Below are 19,826 nucleotides of genomic sequence, written 5' to 3' on the forward strand. Positions count from 1 at the left end.
TTTCCACCCAGTGAAAAAATGCTCCCAAATGCCCATTGTAACTAGCGCCGTCTTCTTCTTCCCCTTCTTCTATGCTTTCGATGTCACGTCGTCTTCTTCTACACCTGTTAGCCATCTGCACATGCTGAAAATTATAATGCATTATAGGGAACGGTCGCGTTTTAACCATTACGTTCGAACAGGTTTTGGTTGTAAACAATTTTTTCCCCAGTTCAAAAAAATCCTCCCATAGACCTACTGTAACTACCACCGCTTTCGACACTGGAGGTAGTTTTGGCTTCTTCTACAATTTTTAAGTAACGTCTTCTACACACGGGAGCCATCTGCTTATGCCCAAACCCATTGGGAACAGTCACATTTTAACCATTACGTTCAAACAAGTTCTTGTTGTACATTTAAACCTATAGCCGCTAAAAAAAAAAAAAAAATATTTTAGCTGCATGGTTACATAGGAAGCAGAGTTGACAGTGCCAGAAAAAAAGTAGAGGCTTGTAGTCTGGAAAATACGGTAATCCAAATTATTCGTACCACTGTATTAATCTTATGAAGGAGATAGGTCATATCTATGATTGTTGTTGGTCATTTTTGTGTTAGCTAAGCATTTGAAAATGTAAAAAGTAAGTTATCTCACTGAAATTCTTTTTCAGAATATTGATATCCATGCCAAGATTCTAGACCATAATTTTCTACTACACCTGGTTTCTCCTTTAAGTATTTGTGCTTCCCAATAATCTTGTGGAATGAAGTCTTTTTCTGTGATGGAGATGGTCCTAATACAGAAAAATACAAACAAAAAAGATGAGCATGAACATGCTGTGTTACAGAGCCCACACATTGTTTTTAAACAAAGCCTAAACAACATGATGGTGGAAAACATTCCTTTACACACAGCACAAATAATTTCATAATTTTTTCCATGCATTTCCTTTTTTTTTTTTTTTTTTTAAACTAACTTCTGCTTGACATTTGAGCCCAGCTCTTAGTGAATGGACAAATGCAAACCCAATAACAGCTGATTTTCCATTACAAAATCTTTCTGCCTTACATTCCAGACATGAATATTATTTTTATATTCAACAATAAGACATGGGTTGACTGGTCATGCCTGGAAATGGGGTGAGGGATGACGGTCAAATGAGCCTCCAAATATGCTGGTGATTATAACTGATGCCAGCTCATGTTGTGTAAGAGATATTAAACCTTACTGTTCAATAGTGTTAAGAGTACTCTCAGCCAGTGAGTTAGCAGCCTGGACTCTTAAGGCTCTGGGCAACCAAGCGACACGATGAAACAATATTGAAATGTATCACGGTGTACATGGTTTGCCAACTGCTTTCATTAGTGGCTGATCTGACTGGTACTAGTTTTGCCGGGATTCAAAATTTCACTGACGGTAAAAATACATTTCTTGGTTTGAAGCGAGCTGTGAACCCCCAGCTGCACTGGTTAAAGCCAAGAGGTAAAAGAGACAGCCTAAATATAGTAATAATAATAACATTATTAAATCATATAAGCAGACTAATAACTAAGAAGACATCCTTGGGAAAAGGTTTGCCCTGTACTAATTAAAAGAGAAATGAAAGATAGAAGATACTTTTATTGCCAAGTCTACAATATGTGGAGCACATACAGCGGGTTCTTGTACTCAGTTGCCTACAATACTACAGAATAGAATAAATAAACACTACAAAGAAGCTATAAACCCAAATCCAATAAAGTTGGGATTTTGTCTTAAATAAAAACAGAATAAAATGATTTGCAACTCATGTTCAACCTATATTTAATTGGATACACTACAACGGCAAGATATTTAATGTTCAAACTGATAAACGTAATTGTTTTTAGCAAATAACTAGCGAACATGACACATGAGGATGAGGTGCCATTGTTCGGCACTCAGCCCACGTTCCCGCAGAAATGGGAGGACAAGGAGATGCAACATTTGTGGCCCACACATGAAGTGAATTGACAACGAGAAGCTCAGAAGAAAGACTGAACAGCCGTCCCAAGCATGGTGGTGAGTCGGGACAATGAATGCCTCAAGAGCGTCAGCTACAGGCGAAGTAGTGTGGCGGCAGATGCAGATTTTTGTCACTCACACTGGGTGAAAAATGCAAAAAATGTAATGCAATGTTAATGCAACATTAATTGGACAGTAAATTGCCCATAGGTGTGATTGTCAGTGCGGCTGTTTGTCTCAATGTGCCCTGTAATTGGCTGGCAATCAGTTCAGGGTGTACCCCGCCTCCTGCCCGTTGACACCTGGGATAGGCTCCAGCACTCCCCACGACGCTTGTGAGCATAAGTGGCTACGAAAATTGATGGATGGAATGTTAATGCAAGCAGTGAGATAATTGGGACAATCCATAGCCGCAAAACACAGGAACATTCGACTGTGGGGCCGGTCCACACTAGAAGAAAAATGTTCTTGTTGTCTGAAACCCAATAATTCATCCATCAATTTTCTGAGCCCCTTTTCCTCATGAGTGTTGCGGGAGTGCTGGATCCAATCCCAGCTGTCTTCGGGCAGCAGGCAGGGTACAGCCTGAACTGGTTGCCAGCCAATTGCAGAGCTCATGTAGACAGAGAATAGTCACACTCACAATCATACCTAGGGTCAGTTTAAAGTCTCCAATTAATGCATGTGGGCGCAAACCGGAGTGCCCAGAAAAAAACGACGCAGGCACGGGGAGAACACGCAAACTCCACACAGGTGGGGCCAGGATTTGAACCCTGGACCTCAGAACAGTGAAGCCAATAGAAAAGGACTAACGCCAGGCTTTGCTCACTCTTTTGCAATGCTCTTGGAACCTCCTCTCTTGGGTACCTGCCCTCCCACATGGAACGCTCCACTCTCTTGACACCGCTTGACAAACTACTCGTCTGATTCCTTGCGTTTTCGTGTCGGCAGAGATCTACCCTGATCTCGCAGAGTACGCTGCACGGTCTCATGCTCACCGAGGTGATGCGGACCCGTCAAAGAGCAGCATCGACAGACGAGCAAACCTGCCCGTGATCGAACCACACAGAAACTGGCCTGCTCCAAATCTCCTACAAGCATCTCTTCCCTTGACTTGAAACTAGAAGGTTGACCCACCTACCTCGATCTTGGTCAATGCTTGTAAGTGCAACCTTCCAGCCTACTAAAAGTCCAGATTCAAGTAAATTTGGGTTAAATTAACAACAATAGCAAATCCTACTGTCTGGCTCACTGACCCCACCCCAAATTCCCATCCCATTCTGTATGAAGGTGATATGTTTTTGTCTTCTTCTTTGCTCCAGCATTCATACTTATGCTTGATAAGCTTTCTTTACTTTAAGAAAAAAGTGAGGGCTTAAAATAGGGGGGAACTCGCTGACAACCGTGTTTAGCTGTACTAAGTTCCGTTGGATGCACACGCGCAGTGAGCTAAAAGGTCATAAAAGTATGGCTGACGTCTTTTTTTTTTTTTTTTCCTCTCTCGATCGACGCATTCAGCACCCTTGATCCAAAGCAATGGTGAGTGTGGTAAGGAAGTGAAGAAATGGGTCCAAGCAGGTTGGAACAGCTGGCGGAAGGTGTCTGGTGTGTTATGTGACAGAAGAGTCTGCTAGGACGAAGGGCAAAGTTTACAAAACAGTGGTGAAGCCCGCCATGATGTACGGATTAGAGACGGTGGCACTGAAGAGACAACAGGAAGCAGAACTGGAGGTGAAATAAAAGAAGATATTGACGCTCTCTCTAAGAGTGAGCAGGTTGAATAGGATTAGAAATAAGATCATGAGAGGGACAGCCAATTGGATGTTTTGGAGACAAGCTTCGAGAGAGTAGAGTTCGATGGTTTGGACATGTTATTCTTAATCTCAAATTACGAACTATTTATACAGTGAAGAAAATAGGTATTTGAACACCCTCCTATATTGCAAGTTCTCCAACTTAGAAATCATGGAGGTGTCTGAAATTTTCAGTGCATGTACATTATGAGAGAGATCATCGAAAAAGAAAAAAAATGGAAATCACAATGTATGATTTTTTCACGATTTATTTATTACAGCTGCAATTAAGTATTTGAACACCTGTCTATCAGATAGAATTCTGACCCTCGAAGACCTGTTAGTCCGCCTAAAAAAGTCCACCTCCACTCCATGTATTATCCTGAATGAGATGCACCAATGTGAGGTCGTTAGTTGCATTAATACATCTGTCCACCCCATACAATCAGTAAGACTCAAATTTGTAAAATGGCCAAGACCAAAAACCTGTCCAAAGACACCAGAGACAAAATTGTACAACTCCACATGCCTGGAAAGGGCTACGGAGATATTGCCAAGCATCTTGGTGAAAAAAGGTCCACTGTTGGAGCAATCATTAGAAAATGGAAGAAGCTAAACATGACGGTCAATCTCAATCAGAGTGGAGCCCCATGCAAGATATCACCACGTGGGGTCTCAATGATCCTTAGAAAGGTGAGGAATCAGCCCAGGACTCCACGAGAGGACTTGGTCAATGACCTGAAAAGAGCTGGGACCACCGTTTCCAAGGACTGTTGGTAATACATTAAGACATTATGGTTTGAAACCACCCATGGCACGGAAGGTTCCCCTGCTTAAACCAGCACATGTCAAGGCCAGTCCTAAGTGTGCCAATGACCATTTGGATGATACAGAGGAGTCACAAGTCACAAGTTTTGTGGTCAGACCAAAATGGAACTTTTTGGTCATAATTCTACTAACCGTGTTTGAGGGAAGACAAATAATGAGTTACATCCCAAGAACACCAAGCATGGGAGTGGTAACATCATGCTTTGGCGGTGTTTTTGTGCACATGGGACAGGACGACTGCACTGTATTAAGAAGAGGATGATCGCGGAAGGAAAACCAAGAAGTGGCTCCGTAAGAAGCATATCAAGGTTTTGGCATGGCCTAACCAGTCTCCAGTCATAAACCCAATAGAAAATCTTTGAAGGGAGCTGAAACTCTATTTCTCAGCAACAGCACAGAAACCTGTCTGATCTCGAGAAGATCTGTGTGGAGGAGTGGGCCAAAATCCTTCCTGCAATGTGTGCAACCCTGGTGAACAACCACAGGAAATGTTTGACCTGTGTAATTTCAAACAAAGGCTACTGTACCAAATTTTAATGTTGATTTTCTCAGGCGTTCAAATACTTATTTGCAGTTGTATCACACAGATCGTTAAAAAAAAAAAAAAAAAAAATCATACATTGTGATTTCTGGATTTTTCTCTTTAGATTATCTCTCTCACAGTGGAAATGCACCTACAATGAAAATTTCAGACCCCTCCATGATTTCTAAGTGGGAGAACTTGCAATATAGCAGGGTGTTCAAATACTTATTTTCTCACTGTACATTTCTTGTGTGAATATGATGTGGTGATTCAAGATTTCAAGAACGAGCCATCACCAGATTGTGGTGGAGGGGTGTGTGTTTCTTGATGATCCTAGGAGCTAAGTTGTCTGAGGCTTCATGACCGTGGTTGGGTCACCCATGGCAAAAAGGACCTAGGTGAGGGACCAGGCAAAGTATGACTCCAAAAACCCTATGATGTGTACAAAAATTGGATCTTGGTTTCCCTTGCCCGGACGTGGGTCACCGGGGCCCCCCACTGGAGCCAGGCCTGGAGGCGAGCGCCTGGTGGCCGGGCATGCACCCATGGGGGCCCCATGGCATAACCCGAAATGGTAACATGGGTCCCCCCCTTCCCATGGCCGTTGGGGTTGAGTGCGATTTGAGTTGTGGGGGTGGCCAAAGGCGAGAACCTTTGTCATCTGATCCCCGGCTCGATGGACACAGAATGTCACGTCTTTGGCAGGGAAGGAGCCCGAGTTGGTGCGCGAGGTCGAGAAGTTCTGACTAGATATAGTCGGACTCGCCTCTACCCACCGCTTGGGCTGTGGCACCACTCCTCTTGTGAGGGGTTGGACTCTGTTCCACCCTGGAGTTGCCCACGGGGAGCGACGCAGAGCAGGTGTAGGAATACCTATTGCCCCCCCGGCTTGGGGCCTGTACGTTAGGGTTTACCTTGGTGGATGAGAGGTTAGCCTCCCTCTGCCTGCAGGTAGGGGAACGGGTCCTGACTGTTGTTTGTGTTTATGCACCAAACAGCAGTGCAGAGGACCCACCCTTTTTGCTGGAGAGGGCCCCCTCTAGCGACTCCATCATGCCGCTGGGGAACTTCAATGCCCATATGGGCAATGACACTGAGACCTGGAAGGGCGTGATTGGGAAGAACGCCCCACCCCCGATCAGAACTTGAGTGGTGTTCTGTTACTGGACTTCTGTGCTCATCACGGATTGTCCATAAACACAATATTCAGGCATCAGGGTGTTCACACGTCCACCTGGCACCAGGACACCCTAGGTCCTAGTTCGATGAGCGACTTTGTGGTTGTGTCATCGGACTTGCGACCACATGTCTTGGACACTCGGGTGAATAAAGGGGCGGAGCGGTCAACTGATCACCACCTGGTGTTGAGTTGGCTCCGGTGGTGGGGGAAGATGCCAGTCCGAGGTGGCAGGCCCAAACGAATTGTGAGGGTCTGCTGGGAACGGCTGGCAGATTCCCATGTCAGAAGGAATTTCAACTCCCACCTCTGAAAGAACTTTGTTCACATCCCAGAGGAGGCAGGGGACATTGAGTCCAAGTGGACGATGTTCCGCGCCTCCATTGCTGAGACAGCCTAACTGGAGCTGTGGCCCTAAGGTGGTCCATGCCTGTCGTGGCGGCAACCCACGAACACGTTGGTGGACACCAACAGTGAGGGATGCTTTCAAGCTGAAGAAGGAATCCTGTCAGGCATTTCTGGCCTGTGGGACTCTTAAGGCAGCAGATAGGTACTGGCTGACCAAGCGGAATGCAGCTTTGGTGGTCGCTGAGGGAAAAACCTGTGTGTGGGAGGAGTTCGGTGAGGCCATGGAGAACGACTTCAGGATGGATTCGAGAAAATTCTGGTCCACCGTCTGGCGTCTCAGGAGGGGGAAGCAGTGCACCATCAACATTGTGGCTAGTGGGGACGGCCTCTGCTGACCTCCACTTGGGGTGTTGTGAGTCGGTGGGGAGAATACTTTGAAGACCTCCTCAATTCCACCAACATGCTTTCCCACAAGGAAGCTGAGTCTGGGTGCTCTGAGGCGGGCTCGTTTCCGGTGAAAGTTGGACTGCGCCAAGGCTGCCCTTTGTCACCAATTTTGTTCATAACTTTTATGGACAAAATTTCTAGGCGCAGGCGAGGGGAGAGGGTGTCCGGATTGGTGAAGTCAGCATTGAATCTCTGCTCTTTACAGATGATGTGGTTCTGTTGGCTTCATCAAGCCGTGATCTCTCCCTCTCACTGGAGCTATTCACAGCAGAGTGTGAAGCGGCTGGGATGAGAATCAGTACCTCTAAATCCGAGACTATGGTCCTCAGTCGGAAAAGGGTGGCGTGCCCTCTCCAGGTCAGGGATGAGATCCTGCCCCAAGTGGAGGAGTTCAACTATATTGGGGTCTTGTTCACGAGTGAGGGAAGAATGGAGCAGGAGATCGACAGATGGATTGGTGCAGCATTTGCAGCGATGAGGACTTTGTCTCAGTCCATTGTGGGAAAGAGGGAGCTAAGTCAAAAGGCGAAGCTCTCAATTTACCAGTCGATCTACGTTCCTACCCTCACCTATCGGCATGAGCTGTGGGTTGTGCGACCGAAAGAACAAGATCCCAGATACAAGCGGCCGAAATGAGTTTCCTCCGCAGGGTGTCTGGGCTCTCCCTTAGAGATAGGGTGAGAAGCTCGGTCATCGGGGAGGGGCTCAGTGTCGAGCTGCTGCTCCTCCAGATTGAGAGGAGCCAGATGATGTGGCTGGGGCATCTGATGCGGATGGCTCCCGGAAGCCTCCCTGGTGAAGTGTTCTGGGTATGTCCCACCGGAAAGAGACCCCGAGCACGACCCAGGATACGCTGGAGAGACTATGTCTCTTGGCTGGCTTGGGAACGCCTCGGCATCCCTCTGGAAGAGCTGGAAGAAGTGGCTGGAGAAAGGGAAGTCTGGGTATCCCTGCTGAAGCTCCTTTCCCCGCGACCCTACCTGGAAAAGCAGTAGATAATGGGTGGATGGATGGATGGATTCAAGATTTTTCGGTCAAAACGGCCCTCTGAAAGAAACCGTAACAACAACTTGGCCCACGACAAAAATTTGACACCCCTGATCTAGAGATATCAAGGTAAGTAAGCGGCAAGGCCGAAAATCAACATGAAATGCCCATGACCTTCGATCCCTCAGACGGCACTACATAAAAAAAACTGACATCAATGTGGAAAGGATATAAACCACATGGGCTCAGGATCGCTTCAAAAAAAACAATGTTGGTAAATACTGTTATTCTCTACATCTGTAAGTGCAACTTAAAACTCTACTATACCAAGCAAAAGCTATTTATCTATAACACTCAAAAAAGCTGCCGGATTCTCTGGACCTGAGTTAATCTAAGATGGACTGATGCAAAGTGGAAAAGTGTTCTGTGGTCTGACGAGTCCACATTTCAAATGTTTTTGGAAATTGTCGATGTCATGTCCTCTGGGCCAAAGAGGAAAAGAACCATCCGGTCTGTTATGAACACTAAGTTAAAAAAGCTGCATCTGTGATGACACCATTAATGATTAAAGTTACATGCAGGTTTTATGCTGCCATCGAAGAAATGTCTTTGTCATGTATGCTCCTGCTTAATTTAGCAAGACAATGCCAAACCAGATTCTGCATGTGTTACAACAGTGTGGCTTTGTAGAAAAAGAGTGCTGGTACTAGACTGACGTTTTATTTGGTGGAGATGAATCCAAGCCTCTTCGGTCCAAAAAACTTTGTTCCAAAACTTTTGTGGCTCATCTCTGTACTTTGCAAAATCCCATCTGGCCTTCTCGTTCTTTTGCTTATGAATAGTTTGTATCTTACGGAAAAAGCCTCTATATTTCTTCTCTCAAACTCATATTTGATCAATGGATTGCGTCACCTTCACCCTTGCCCTGTGGAGGTTGACAAACCATTTTCTCTGGCAATTTGAAGAAAATACATCCAAACTAATTGGAAGAAGTTTCAACATGACAAGATAATGACAAAACACAATGCCATCACAACACAGGACTTCATCAGGGGAAAACGTGGAAGGTCTTTGACTGGCCATGTCAATCACGGGACCTGAAGCAAATCATGGATGCATTTGAATACTGTTAGAGGGCACTGTATTGACCTTGCCGTTCCTCTACTTTTGGAGGTCACTGTACTGGAATGGCAAGATCAATTCCTTTGTTTTGCTCTCTACTAAAGACATTTGGTTGGGTTTCAGATAATAAATATATAGATAAAATTTCATATTTCTAGCTTTTACTTCATGCCATTTACTTTGTGTTATTACATGTGTTAACTACGGACAGAGCATCTTTTGTTTGCGTCCACCCACCTATCAAGTTTTTAAAAGTATTTTGAACAGACATTACATTGGCTTTAGGTGAATAACATTTAAGGAGTAGCCCTTACTAGCAGTTTACAGAAAACTAAATCAGTAAAAGCTTCATCATGCAACAAGACAATGACCCAAAACGCACTGCCAACACAACAAAGGACTTCATCTGGCTGAGAAAGTAAAACATTTTAGACTGGCCAAGTCAATCACCTGACCTTAACCATCATACATTTGACCTCCTTCTGAAGAGGATATCAAAGGGAGAAATCTCCAAAAACGAAAAAACAACTGAAAGAGGCTGGAGTGAAGTCCTGGAAAAGCATTTCAAATGAAGAATACAACAGCTACGTCTTTTCCATATATACCCCTGCTTATTTGAGCAAGACAATTCCAAACCACATTCTCCGTGTTTTACAACTGTGGCTTCGTAGTAAAAGAGTGCAGGGACTAGAGAGCCATTTCATTTGGTGGAGGTTAATGCAAAGCGCTTCAGTCCAAAACACTTTATTCCAAAACTTTTGTGGCTCATCTCTATACTTCTTTGCAAAATCCCATCTAGCCTTTTCATTCTTTTTCTGTTTTGTATGTGTGTACAGTGATACCTCTACTTATGAAAGTCTCTACTAATGAAAGATTCAGGTTACGAAAAGCCTCCCCGGAAAATTTTTGTCTCTAGTCAGGAAAGAAATTCAAGATACAAAAGGAAAAAAAATTGTGCTGTATTACACCGAATGTAAACATTCAGTACTGTATCTTGGTTTGAACGCGGCGTGATAACACTGCTTTCCTACTGGCTATCACCAGAGCATAATCCTGGCATCACATTGGCTAGGAGGGATGTCAATCTTTAGTCATGATGTGCATCCTGTCTCTTGGTTTGTGTGGCGCAATAGAGCACGCGATAGAGCTGTTTTCCTATTGGCTAGCACGTGGCATCTTCATGGCATCACATCCCTCCATTGGCTAGGAGTGAGGTCAATCACAGTGCTTTGGAGGCATTGTGAACGCGAGAGGTTATCCGCACACAGTCTAACAGTGTAGAAAATGGCGGCTAGAAAGGAGGAGGGAGGGAGAGAGAGTTGCTGGGTGGGGCTTTGATGATGCGCAGCCAATCATCTTCAAAAAGCCGATCTGGCTTTTTTTTTTTTTTTTTTTTGCTTCATTGGTCCACGCGCGCCGGGAATGTTCCCTTATATCAATGCGCCTTAACGTAATATAGGACATACTGTATGCAGATCTGTCTTTTTTTAGGGCTGGGGTAGTGGGGGATGAAAAAAATTTGATGTGCTGAAGTCACAAGACGTGAAGCGCGAAGTAGAGATGGATTACTGTACAGATCCTTGGCCAACCCTTCAAAATAAGCACCTGACTCATCTCCAAACTGAAAAAGATCCATAGTAGCGACCTTTGGTGCATTGCTGTGGAACACATCATTAATTCCGGTGCCTCCTGCATTGCACCATGAACAGGGATCCCATCTTCTTCCCACAGCACGTCATGCTGTGTGCCATCATGGCATTTGTGAGGAAACATTTTTTGAATCTTCAGAGTCTTGGTTACCTTTATTCCTTATTATTGTCAGCGCTTATGAGGCGAAGCTCCACAGTGCTAATAACGCAGCCTCTTGCCCTCCGTTCGGCTACAATCAGTAGCAGTTTCCTAAATCTCTGGGAACTGCACAACTCTACCACATCCCAATGCTCTTCCGTATGCTTTTTGATAGATTATTTTGTCCTTGATCTTCCTCCACAATCTCACATTCGAGTCAGCCATTTTGAACTGCCACGGTGCTTCGAGGTTTCTCAGTTCTCCAGCAGCAGTGATGACAGTTTTCTTTTAAAAGCGGCTGCATAACAGGAACTAAACATTTTTTGTCTCAGCTTGAGTTAAAACAAACTCACAGGCAGCTGGCGGCGGACATTACCGCAATACATAAAAATGTAAATGTTGAAATGTAAATGTATACCTTTTTTAACCACCCTATTTACCTGCATGCAACTATACCAGTCACTCACATTTGGAAAAATGTATGGGTGTGGTAGGTCATGCCCGCAGATATAAAGTTACGGGTGTGGTCCACCAGTCATGGCCGCAGATACAAAGTTGGGGGTGTGATTAGGGATGGAATCACCGCGACTGCCGTAAATAGGAAGCCGGCTTGCTAGAACGCGTCTTTATGTGCATGCGCTCGACGTATTGGCCACACCTGAATCAAGCGACAAGTGGATGATAGTCTAACGTCTTTTTTGTTTTTTGGCATGCCGTCACACGATCAATCAAAACTGCCTCGCGATCGACGCATTTAGTACCCCTGGTGTAACTGAATTTCTTTTGACATGGCTCATTATGTTGATGACTTTCGACGTAAATGCGCTCGCAGTACGTGAACCAGCTCGGAACATGTGCTTTGGGCATCACTTCCGTAGATGCTCAGTACGGCAGTTGCTCACATTTGAAAAATGTACAGGTGTTGTCAGTCATGCTTGTAGATAAAGTTGCGGGTGTGATTAGGGATGGAATCTCAAGTCCTTAAAATAACTTACTGGATTAATATAAATCTAAATTAAAAATAAAATAAATACATAACTAAAATCGAAAACACAAATTTCAAACTCAGAACTGATAATTTCCAATTTGAACTCATATTAGTATCGAGATGAAAGAGGACTTTCGTGAAAATTCTTGAAAATACAAATGCGAGCACTAGGGGGTCCAGGGAAAATGGATGGTTGTGGTGCATTCTGGCGATATCTGAAGAAAATTCAGACATAAATTAAAAGTAAAATTTCGAAGTCCTGACCCCAAAAAAAAATTGGGCAGAAGTTCCCCAAGGGCCAAGCCCAGATTTTTTTGCCCCCAATCTTCCTATCACTGGATAGTACAAAAATCACATTTGTCATTAAAATATGCTTAAAATATGCCATCTTATCTCAGGACAAATTAATTAAGTGAACAATTCAGTAAAAAAACCTCTAAAATTGTCCTTTTCCCCACATTATATATATTATAGATATAGATAATACACAAAAATATATCCTAGAATTTCTACACCGTACAGCAAACATGTTAAAGAAGTTGATCTATAGTAATTACTTTTAACGTTTAAGTCTCAAACATGTTATATCGCGTTGTACTGATACACTCGACCACATTGCTCACTATCTTAGATATAGATCTAGTAATACTAATAGTATAATCAGTTGCCTTTAATATTTTGATACACACAGTCACTCACATTTGAAACATGTACGGGTGTGGTCAGTCATGCTCACAGATAAAGTTGTGGGTGTGATTAGGGATGGCCTTAAAATAACTTACTGGATTAATATAACATAACTGTTAATTAAAAATAAAATACTATTTATTGTTATTTACAAATACATAACTAAAATAGAAAACTACAATTTAAAACAGAAAATGTGTTATATCAGAAATGATAATTTCCAATTTCAACTGATAGTAGAACATGATACAAAATGGTATTTAAAAATTTTCATCAATAATCAATAAATTGATCTGCCAAACTTGATCTGAAGAACAGTTAAATGCACTGGCCTGTCAAGGAATAAACACGAACAGTCTATACTCTCAATGTTTTGAAAATGCTGAAAGTTTAATTCAACATAATCGTCGTTAGTGGCAACAAGCTAGCGATACATTGTAACAAACATTCCTGTCGGCAATCGTGACGTATTGTTGTGGGTTGGGGGGGGCACGCACCATGGGACTGCCGTAAATAGGAGGCCGGCTTGCGAGAATGCGCCTTTATGTGTATGCGCTCAACGTATTGGCCACACCTGAATGAAGCGACGAGGTGGATGATAGTCTGGTTTTTTTTTTTCCTTTACACCGTCACACTGCCTCGCGATCAACGCAACTGAATTTCCTTTGACATGGCTCATGATGTTGATGACTTTCGATGTAAATGCGCTCGCATTACCTGAAGCAGTTATGAAAACGCGCTTTCGTACATGCTCAGTACGGTTAACTTGCATTTCCTGTTTCCGGGTGAATACCGGTTGTTTTTGAAGTAGTCTTGTTTAGTTAACAACCTTAATTAAATAAACACGCAAATTAATGTCAAGACCAGACAAAATAAACGACGTCTTGAGAGAATGCGAGGGGAGGGGCGTTACTCTTACTAGTGTAGGTGCCTCAACATGGCTATGCTAGTGACAGCAAAACAAAGAACTCAAACGCATGTTCGTCCAATCTTGTCAACTAATATCCGGATTAATTTTAGTCAATTTTTCCTCAATTTTCCGGAACAATTTTCATGAAAATTTAAAAATTTGGAATTCCGGGAAAATATGGAGGACTTTTTTTCTATATTAGTAGAAGATGATATAAAACGGTATTTTTAATTTTTTCATCAATAAAAATTTTTGATCTGACAAACTTTATCTGAAGAAAAGTTAAATCCACTCCCCTGTCAAGGAATAAACACGACCGATCCATGCCCGCAATGTTTTGAAAATGCTGAAAGTTTAGTTCAACATAATCGGCATTATGGCAACAAGCAAGCGATGCATTGTAACGAGCATTCCTGTCGGCAATCGTGATGTATCGTTATAATCTAGCGTAATTTACGGCGGTATCTATTCTCCATCCATTGATGAAAGCTAACAGTAGATGCACCACCTACAGCATGTACAGGGGAAAATTTTTCAACTTCAAGATAACGTGTGACACGAGGAAAATGACCGTTAGAACTTAGATGAAGTCAAAGTATATCACAATCTCACATTTATTTTCGTTAGCTTGGGTGCACACGCGCAGCGCCGCGACTGCCGTAAATAAGAGGCCGGCTTGCTAGAACGCGCCTTTATGTGCATGCGCTCGACGTATTGTCCACACCTGAATCAAGCGACGAGGTATATAATAGTCGAACGTCTTTTTTTTTTTTTTTTTTTTTTTTGGCCATGCAGTCACATGTTCAACCAAAACTGCCTCGCAATCCACGCATTGAACACCCCTGGTGGAACTGAATTTCCTTTGACATGGCTCATTACGTTGATGACTTTTAACGTAAATGCCTCGCAGTATGTGAAACTCTGAACATACACTTTTGGAATCACTTCCGGACATGCTCGATACGGTTAACTTGTATTTCCTGTTTCCGGGTAAAGATTGATTGTTTAGGAGCAGGCATGTTTAATTAACGTTTATGAAATAAACACGTAAATTAATGTCAAGACTACACAAAATAAGCGACGTCTTTCAATATCTATTTTTTCCTACTCGTAAAAAATTTTACGCAGGTGATTTTTCGTGCTCGACTGGAGATTTGAGAGTGCGAAGGCGCGTGGGCACAAACGCGGTCGTCAAATGTGACTGCTAGCTATACAATGTAATTTTATTTTTATTTTTAATGTATACCTTAATATAATGCGGTCTATTGGCTTTTTGAAAATATTTTGGGGAAAATGTACATTATAAACGTGAAATTACAGTATATGGCAGGCATACAGCAGTTAAATCGATAAATATGATGCGCCTTATGCTTTTTGCATTCAGCACATTCTGGTCTTTGTCTCTTTGTAGCACAGTCATGTCACACAAGCCAAACATCTTGTTCATTTGGCATTATGTGCTATCGTTCCATGCTGTTGTTTTTTGGTGGTGGAGGGGTGGGGGGGGGTTCCAAGTGAAGAAGGAATCCATGACCATTGGATGGTGAACGTCACACGGGAGGGGAAGAAACATGCTGAGTTATGGGTACCTAGCAAGCATTCCAAGCACTGTACTGTTTTGAAAAAGCATTGGATATATAAGTGTAGTTTGGCAGAGGCTGAAACGAGCTGAAGTGCCAATTTTCATTGGGACATCAACTGTCAGCAATAGATCTAAATCTGCTATGGTCTAGGGGAAAAAGACCCACGCAGTGCCTTTTCAGTACTGTCGTCTCCACTTTTGCCTATATGGCTAGCTAACAGACACATAGCAAAGACTGTGTGTTGTGTGTTATAACGTGACTCAAGCGCGGGGCACATAATAGATAGGAATAATGGATCCTATGTAAAAGCTTATACTGTGTTACTGAAACATATATGAAATATAATAAGCATAGTCACACTAAAAATATTGGCATCCTTGGGGTTGGATTATTTCAAGCTATGACTGTATAAAAATATACGCTTTTGAAATACCATAACATGGAGCCATTGGCCACTCCAACCTCCTGATCAGCTCAAATATCTACGGTTTGGTGATGTTCAGTTTCAGTTTGGTGCTCCTGTATATCGAAATCCTCCTCCTCCATATAATTCAAAACATTGCTTGCCAGTGTGTATAGTATGTAGTGCACTGTGTTTGGCAATTGTAACATCACTTCTGGTAGCCTTTGCGGTGGATAGAGTAACCACACCCAGGTGTCTTGAGGTTCGGGGATGTTCGGGGAGGATTCAATATGCATCATACAACACCTAATTTTTAGCTAAACCAGGGTTGAAAACCTCTGGACGTTGGAAACATGTTTTACAGAAAATAAACAATGCAAATATTAATTTTAACTGACCACATAACACTTTTGTCATCCGATCTTTAAGGACACGAACGGGGTGAAAAATATTTTTAGGATGAGGAAGTGCACAAGTTCAAGTGGCATAGATATTTCATGGAGAAGTACTCCATTAACAGTAAATTCTGCTATTGATACAACATAGTATACCACATTTGCTGATAATACTGGCCCTGCCAGCCTAAAATTAAATATTTTTTAATTAATTGGCATTACTTGTAATTTATATTTATTTTGAAAAATGTAAAATCTGACTTCAAAAAGGTTTCATTTTGGAATTTATCGTCAAAGTGTATCTCTCCAATGCAATAAAAATGGAGGAAATGTGAATAACCTATTTAACAGTCTACATAAGAAAAAGGCCCATCTGGATCCTTGCGCGTACTGTATGTGTTGGAAGAATGTTTATATTAATATTCATTACATTTTGTTCTCACCTTTGCCTGTTTTGGAAGTATCCTCATGGGCCAAAGACCAATCAGTCTTCTTTCTCTTCATGACAGAAGACCATTTCTTATCAAATGTTGTTGGATTATACTGTGGTAGGCTGTTAAACTTCTTTTCAAATTCTTCTTCAAGTTTTCTGATGAGTTGAGATTAGTATTAATATTATTAACCATATATACAAAGAGAAACAAACTTACAACAGGCCATTTCTCAACAGTGATCCTACAAGCAGTCTGGACCCACGGAAAATTAATTCAAGTATATTTTTTTTGTACACTAAAATTTATGATTAATACAGTGACTCATATACAGTGTGCTCTTGCCTGTTTGCAGTTCACTGTTTGTGACCCTGCATATTTATGGCTTTTGGTCTTGTTTTTTTTTCCCCCTTCATAATGTACTGTATTTTCACAACCATAAGGTGCACTTAAAGTCCTAAATTCTCTCCTAAATAGAGAGGGAGCCTTGTAATCTGGCTGAGTTCCAAAATCTCTAAATGTTGTACTGTGACTAGTCCAATAAACTACATTTTAACCCACTGGTTACACTGTTAGCATGCACGCATGCTGGCATGTGTTTTCAAATATGTAAACTACCATATGATGGGACTCACCATCCAGTGAGGAACAATTGCAACTTTACATGTAAGCAGAAAAAGCTTACATTGCGCCACATACTGACAGTGCAGGCAAGTAATTACTCAAGATGTTGTTCACACTCATGGTGTCACGTCGGAACAAAAATGATCACACCACAGCAAACAGAATAGCATAATTAGCAAATAATAAAACAAATACAACACTGACCGGAGAAATAATTTACACAAAACACACACTTTAAATGCGACTTGCAAACTCCCAGCATGTTTTGTAGCACTCCCAGCATGCTGCTTGGGTGTTCAAGTGTACTTCATTGGTCTAGTGACACAGCAGCATTTACAGATTTTGGAACTTGTTGTGAACTTAAGGTGCGCTGTTCATTTTGGAGGAAATGTAAGACTTTTAAGTGCGCCTAATGGTGCCAAAAATATTATCATACATAGGTATTTTAATACTGTATCCATTTTTTGCAGATTTTCATGATTCATGTGGGGGGTAATGAACATAAACCTGCAAATAAAGAGGGAACACTGTTCTTAATCAGTTTGTCCCTGTTTTCCTGCTTGAATTATCAAGTTACCTTAATATAGTCAAAGCAGCATGACTTGTAATTTCTGTAAGATTTACCAAGCACTTTTACAGGAAAAGAACTGGTGTGTGTAGATAGTCTTTGCTGCTTTAGTTTGCCCAACTATCAAGTTTGGTTTCCACATATGTAAATTTTCGCAAAAATATCCGAGTAATGTGGCTCACCCTTGTGAAGAATAATCTTTGGACTTGGATTTTTTTAGTCTCTTGGTGTTATTAGATGACATAAGGGATAGTGTACAGCTATCTTCGCCAATGTTTGCTTCATGGTCGGAAGCACGAAAGACACCTCTTTTACCTGTAGATAAAACCATCATATTATTGGCCTTGTTCAATAAAATAATGAGAAAACATTGGATATGTAGTGGTCAAACAACAAGTACCACGGTCAATATTGGCTCTCAGCGAAGTCAGCATCCCTTCAGAAACAAGGGTCTTGTACAAGGCGCCTTTACAGCTCCTCTCGGATTTCCTTGCACCATGGGTCTTTGTATTGGCCTTAGAAGGCATTTCCATCCTATCGTAATCCTCTTTGACCATCAGAGATGAAGACTTGTTGGAAACTTTTTGGCATCCCTCCATGCTGTTCTGAATTTCTTTGCTTTCTATACTTGTTTCTTCTATCTCTGTAATAGGACTCACCTCTTCTTTTATTTCCATTTTACAGGCATGATATTGCGTATACTTTCCACTATCACCATCCATATCTTTTTTTTTGACAGAAGTCTTAACTTGGAGCTCACTCTTCATTTTGGGTGGATAAGACATATCACCACCTGAAACATATTGGATTTTCATCTTGGGCTTCTCTGAACCCCTCCAGACACTTTCATCCATAGTCTCAATTCCAATCATAACCCCTACATCAACATCTGTAGGATTTTTAAGAAATCCCTTTGTAGAACGAAGACTTTCATCATTATCAGTGAATATAAGCTCCTCTTTGTTCTTCTTTTTGACACATTGATTTTGGCTTTCAAGTTCCAGGGGAATTTTTTCAGTCAAAGTGATCGGGGAGTGGGAAAGTAATGTATTAGAGGTGAGAGGGCAAACAACATTTTCCAAATTCTCCTCTTGAATCTGAAGACAACTGGCTGTAGTTTCATGGAAAGAGACTGAAGATGAGCTGGTTACTTGCCGAGATACAGCTGTGTCCATCTTCCTAGCTTCAGATGCTAAACACATCTGAATAGAAACAAAAACAGTCTTTAGTCAATTTTATGTTTGACTCGAACTATCAAGCAATAACCTTCTGTAATGTACAGTATGTACATATGATACCATTGTTGGTATCTCTCTGTTAATTAAAAAAAAAAAATCAGTGGTCACAGAAATAACTATAGTAAAATGATAAAAACAACGAAAATTTTCAAATGAAAACTAGAAATTGATTTAGTTTAGAAGTTGCTTTACTTCTGTAACCACTGTTTTTCTTTGGGGAACAGCATCAACGATTTTAACGTACTTCTATAACCAAATACTTACAGAACACACCTACAGTCCATACATACATATGTACAGTAAATACAGTATATATATATATATATATATATATAATTATAGAGTGTGGGTGAAAACTAACTGCATTAAAAATTGGGAATAAATAAACAGTGGTACCTCGACTTACGAATGTCTCTAGACATGAAAAATTCAGGTTACGAAATGTCTTCTCGGAAAAATATTGTCCCTAGTTACATAGTAAATTCAGGCTATGAACAGAAAAAAGTAGGCGTTGAATCCCCCAAATTCTACCGAACATAAACATCTTGTATTTTGGTTTGTGTGGCGCGATAGAGCTGCTCTCCCTTTGACTATCGCTGTAGCATCTTCTGGACATCCCATGGGCTAGGAGGGACGTCAATCTTTACCCATGATGCTTTTTTATTCCCTTGGACACTCATGATGCACACCCTGTATCTTGGTTTGTGTGATGCGATAGAGGTACTCTCCCATTGGCTATTGCATAGCATTTTTCTGGCATCCCATTGGCTAGGAGGGACGTCGATCTTTACCCATGATGCTTTTTTTATTCCCTGGGATACTCGACTGTTACCCAATCATGCTTGCGCTGTCACACGTTGTCAAAAGCTAACTCATTTTGGAAAAACAAACTTTTTCCATTTGTGCTTTTTGCAAGTTTATTCTTACTTCACCATGGGCCCCAAGAAATTTTGTGGAATTACGTTGCGCGCATGCGTACGTTCATACGTATGTTTTCTCTCAGCTGTCAAAGTTTGCCTCTTCCTC

General features: G+C 41.8%; 1 protein-coding gene across 7 annotated transcripts in view; it reads right to left on the minus strand.

Moving 5' to 3' along the window:
* The window catches only part of LOC133491622 (HMG box transcription factor BBX), an 81,629-nt gene that overhangs the window by 22,234 nt on the left and 39,569 nt on the right, over window positions 1–19,826 (minus strand). For all 7 annotated transcript variants that reach the window (XM_061802978.1, XM_061802976.1, XM_061802977.1 and 4 more), the window contains 4 exons: window positions 17,963–18,764; window positions 17,745–17,877; window positions 16,383–16,528; window positions 696–770 (listed from right to left, as the gene is read on the minus strand). In XM_061802978.1, the coding sequence (XP_061658962.1) occupies window positions 696–770; window positions 16,383–16,528; window positions 17,745–17,877; window positions 17,963–18,764 (1,156 nt within the window). The remainder of the gene's footprint in view (window positions 1–695; window positions 771–16,382; window positions 16,529–17,744; window positions 17,878–17,962; window positions 18,765–19,826) is intronic.

Source organism: Syngnathoides biaculeatus, chromosome 18, assembly GCF_019802595.1.
Source record: "Syngnathoides biaculeatus isolate LvHL_M chromosome 18, ASM1980259v1, whole genome shotgun sequence".
NCBI lineage: Eukaryota > Metazoa > Chordata > Actinopteri > Syngnathiformes > Syngnathidae > Syngnathoides > Syngnathoides biaculeatus.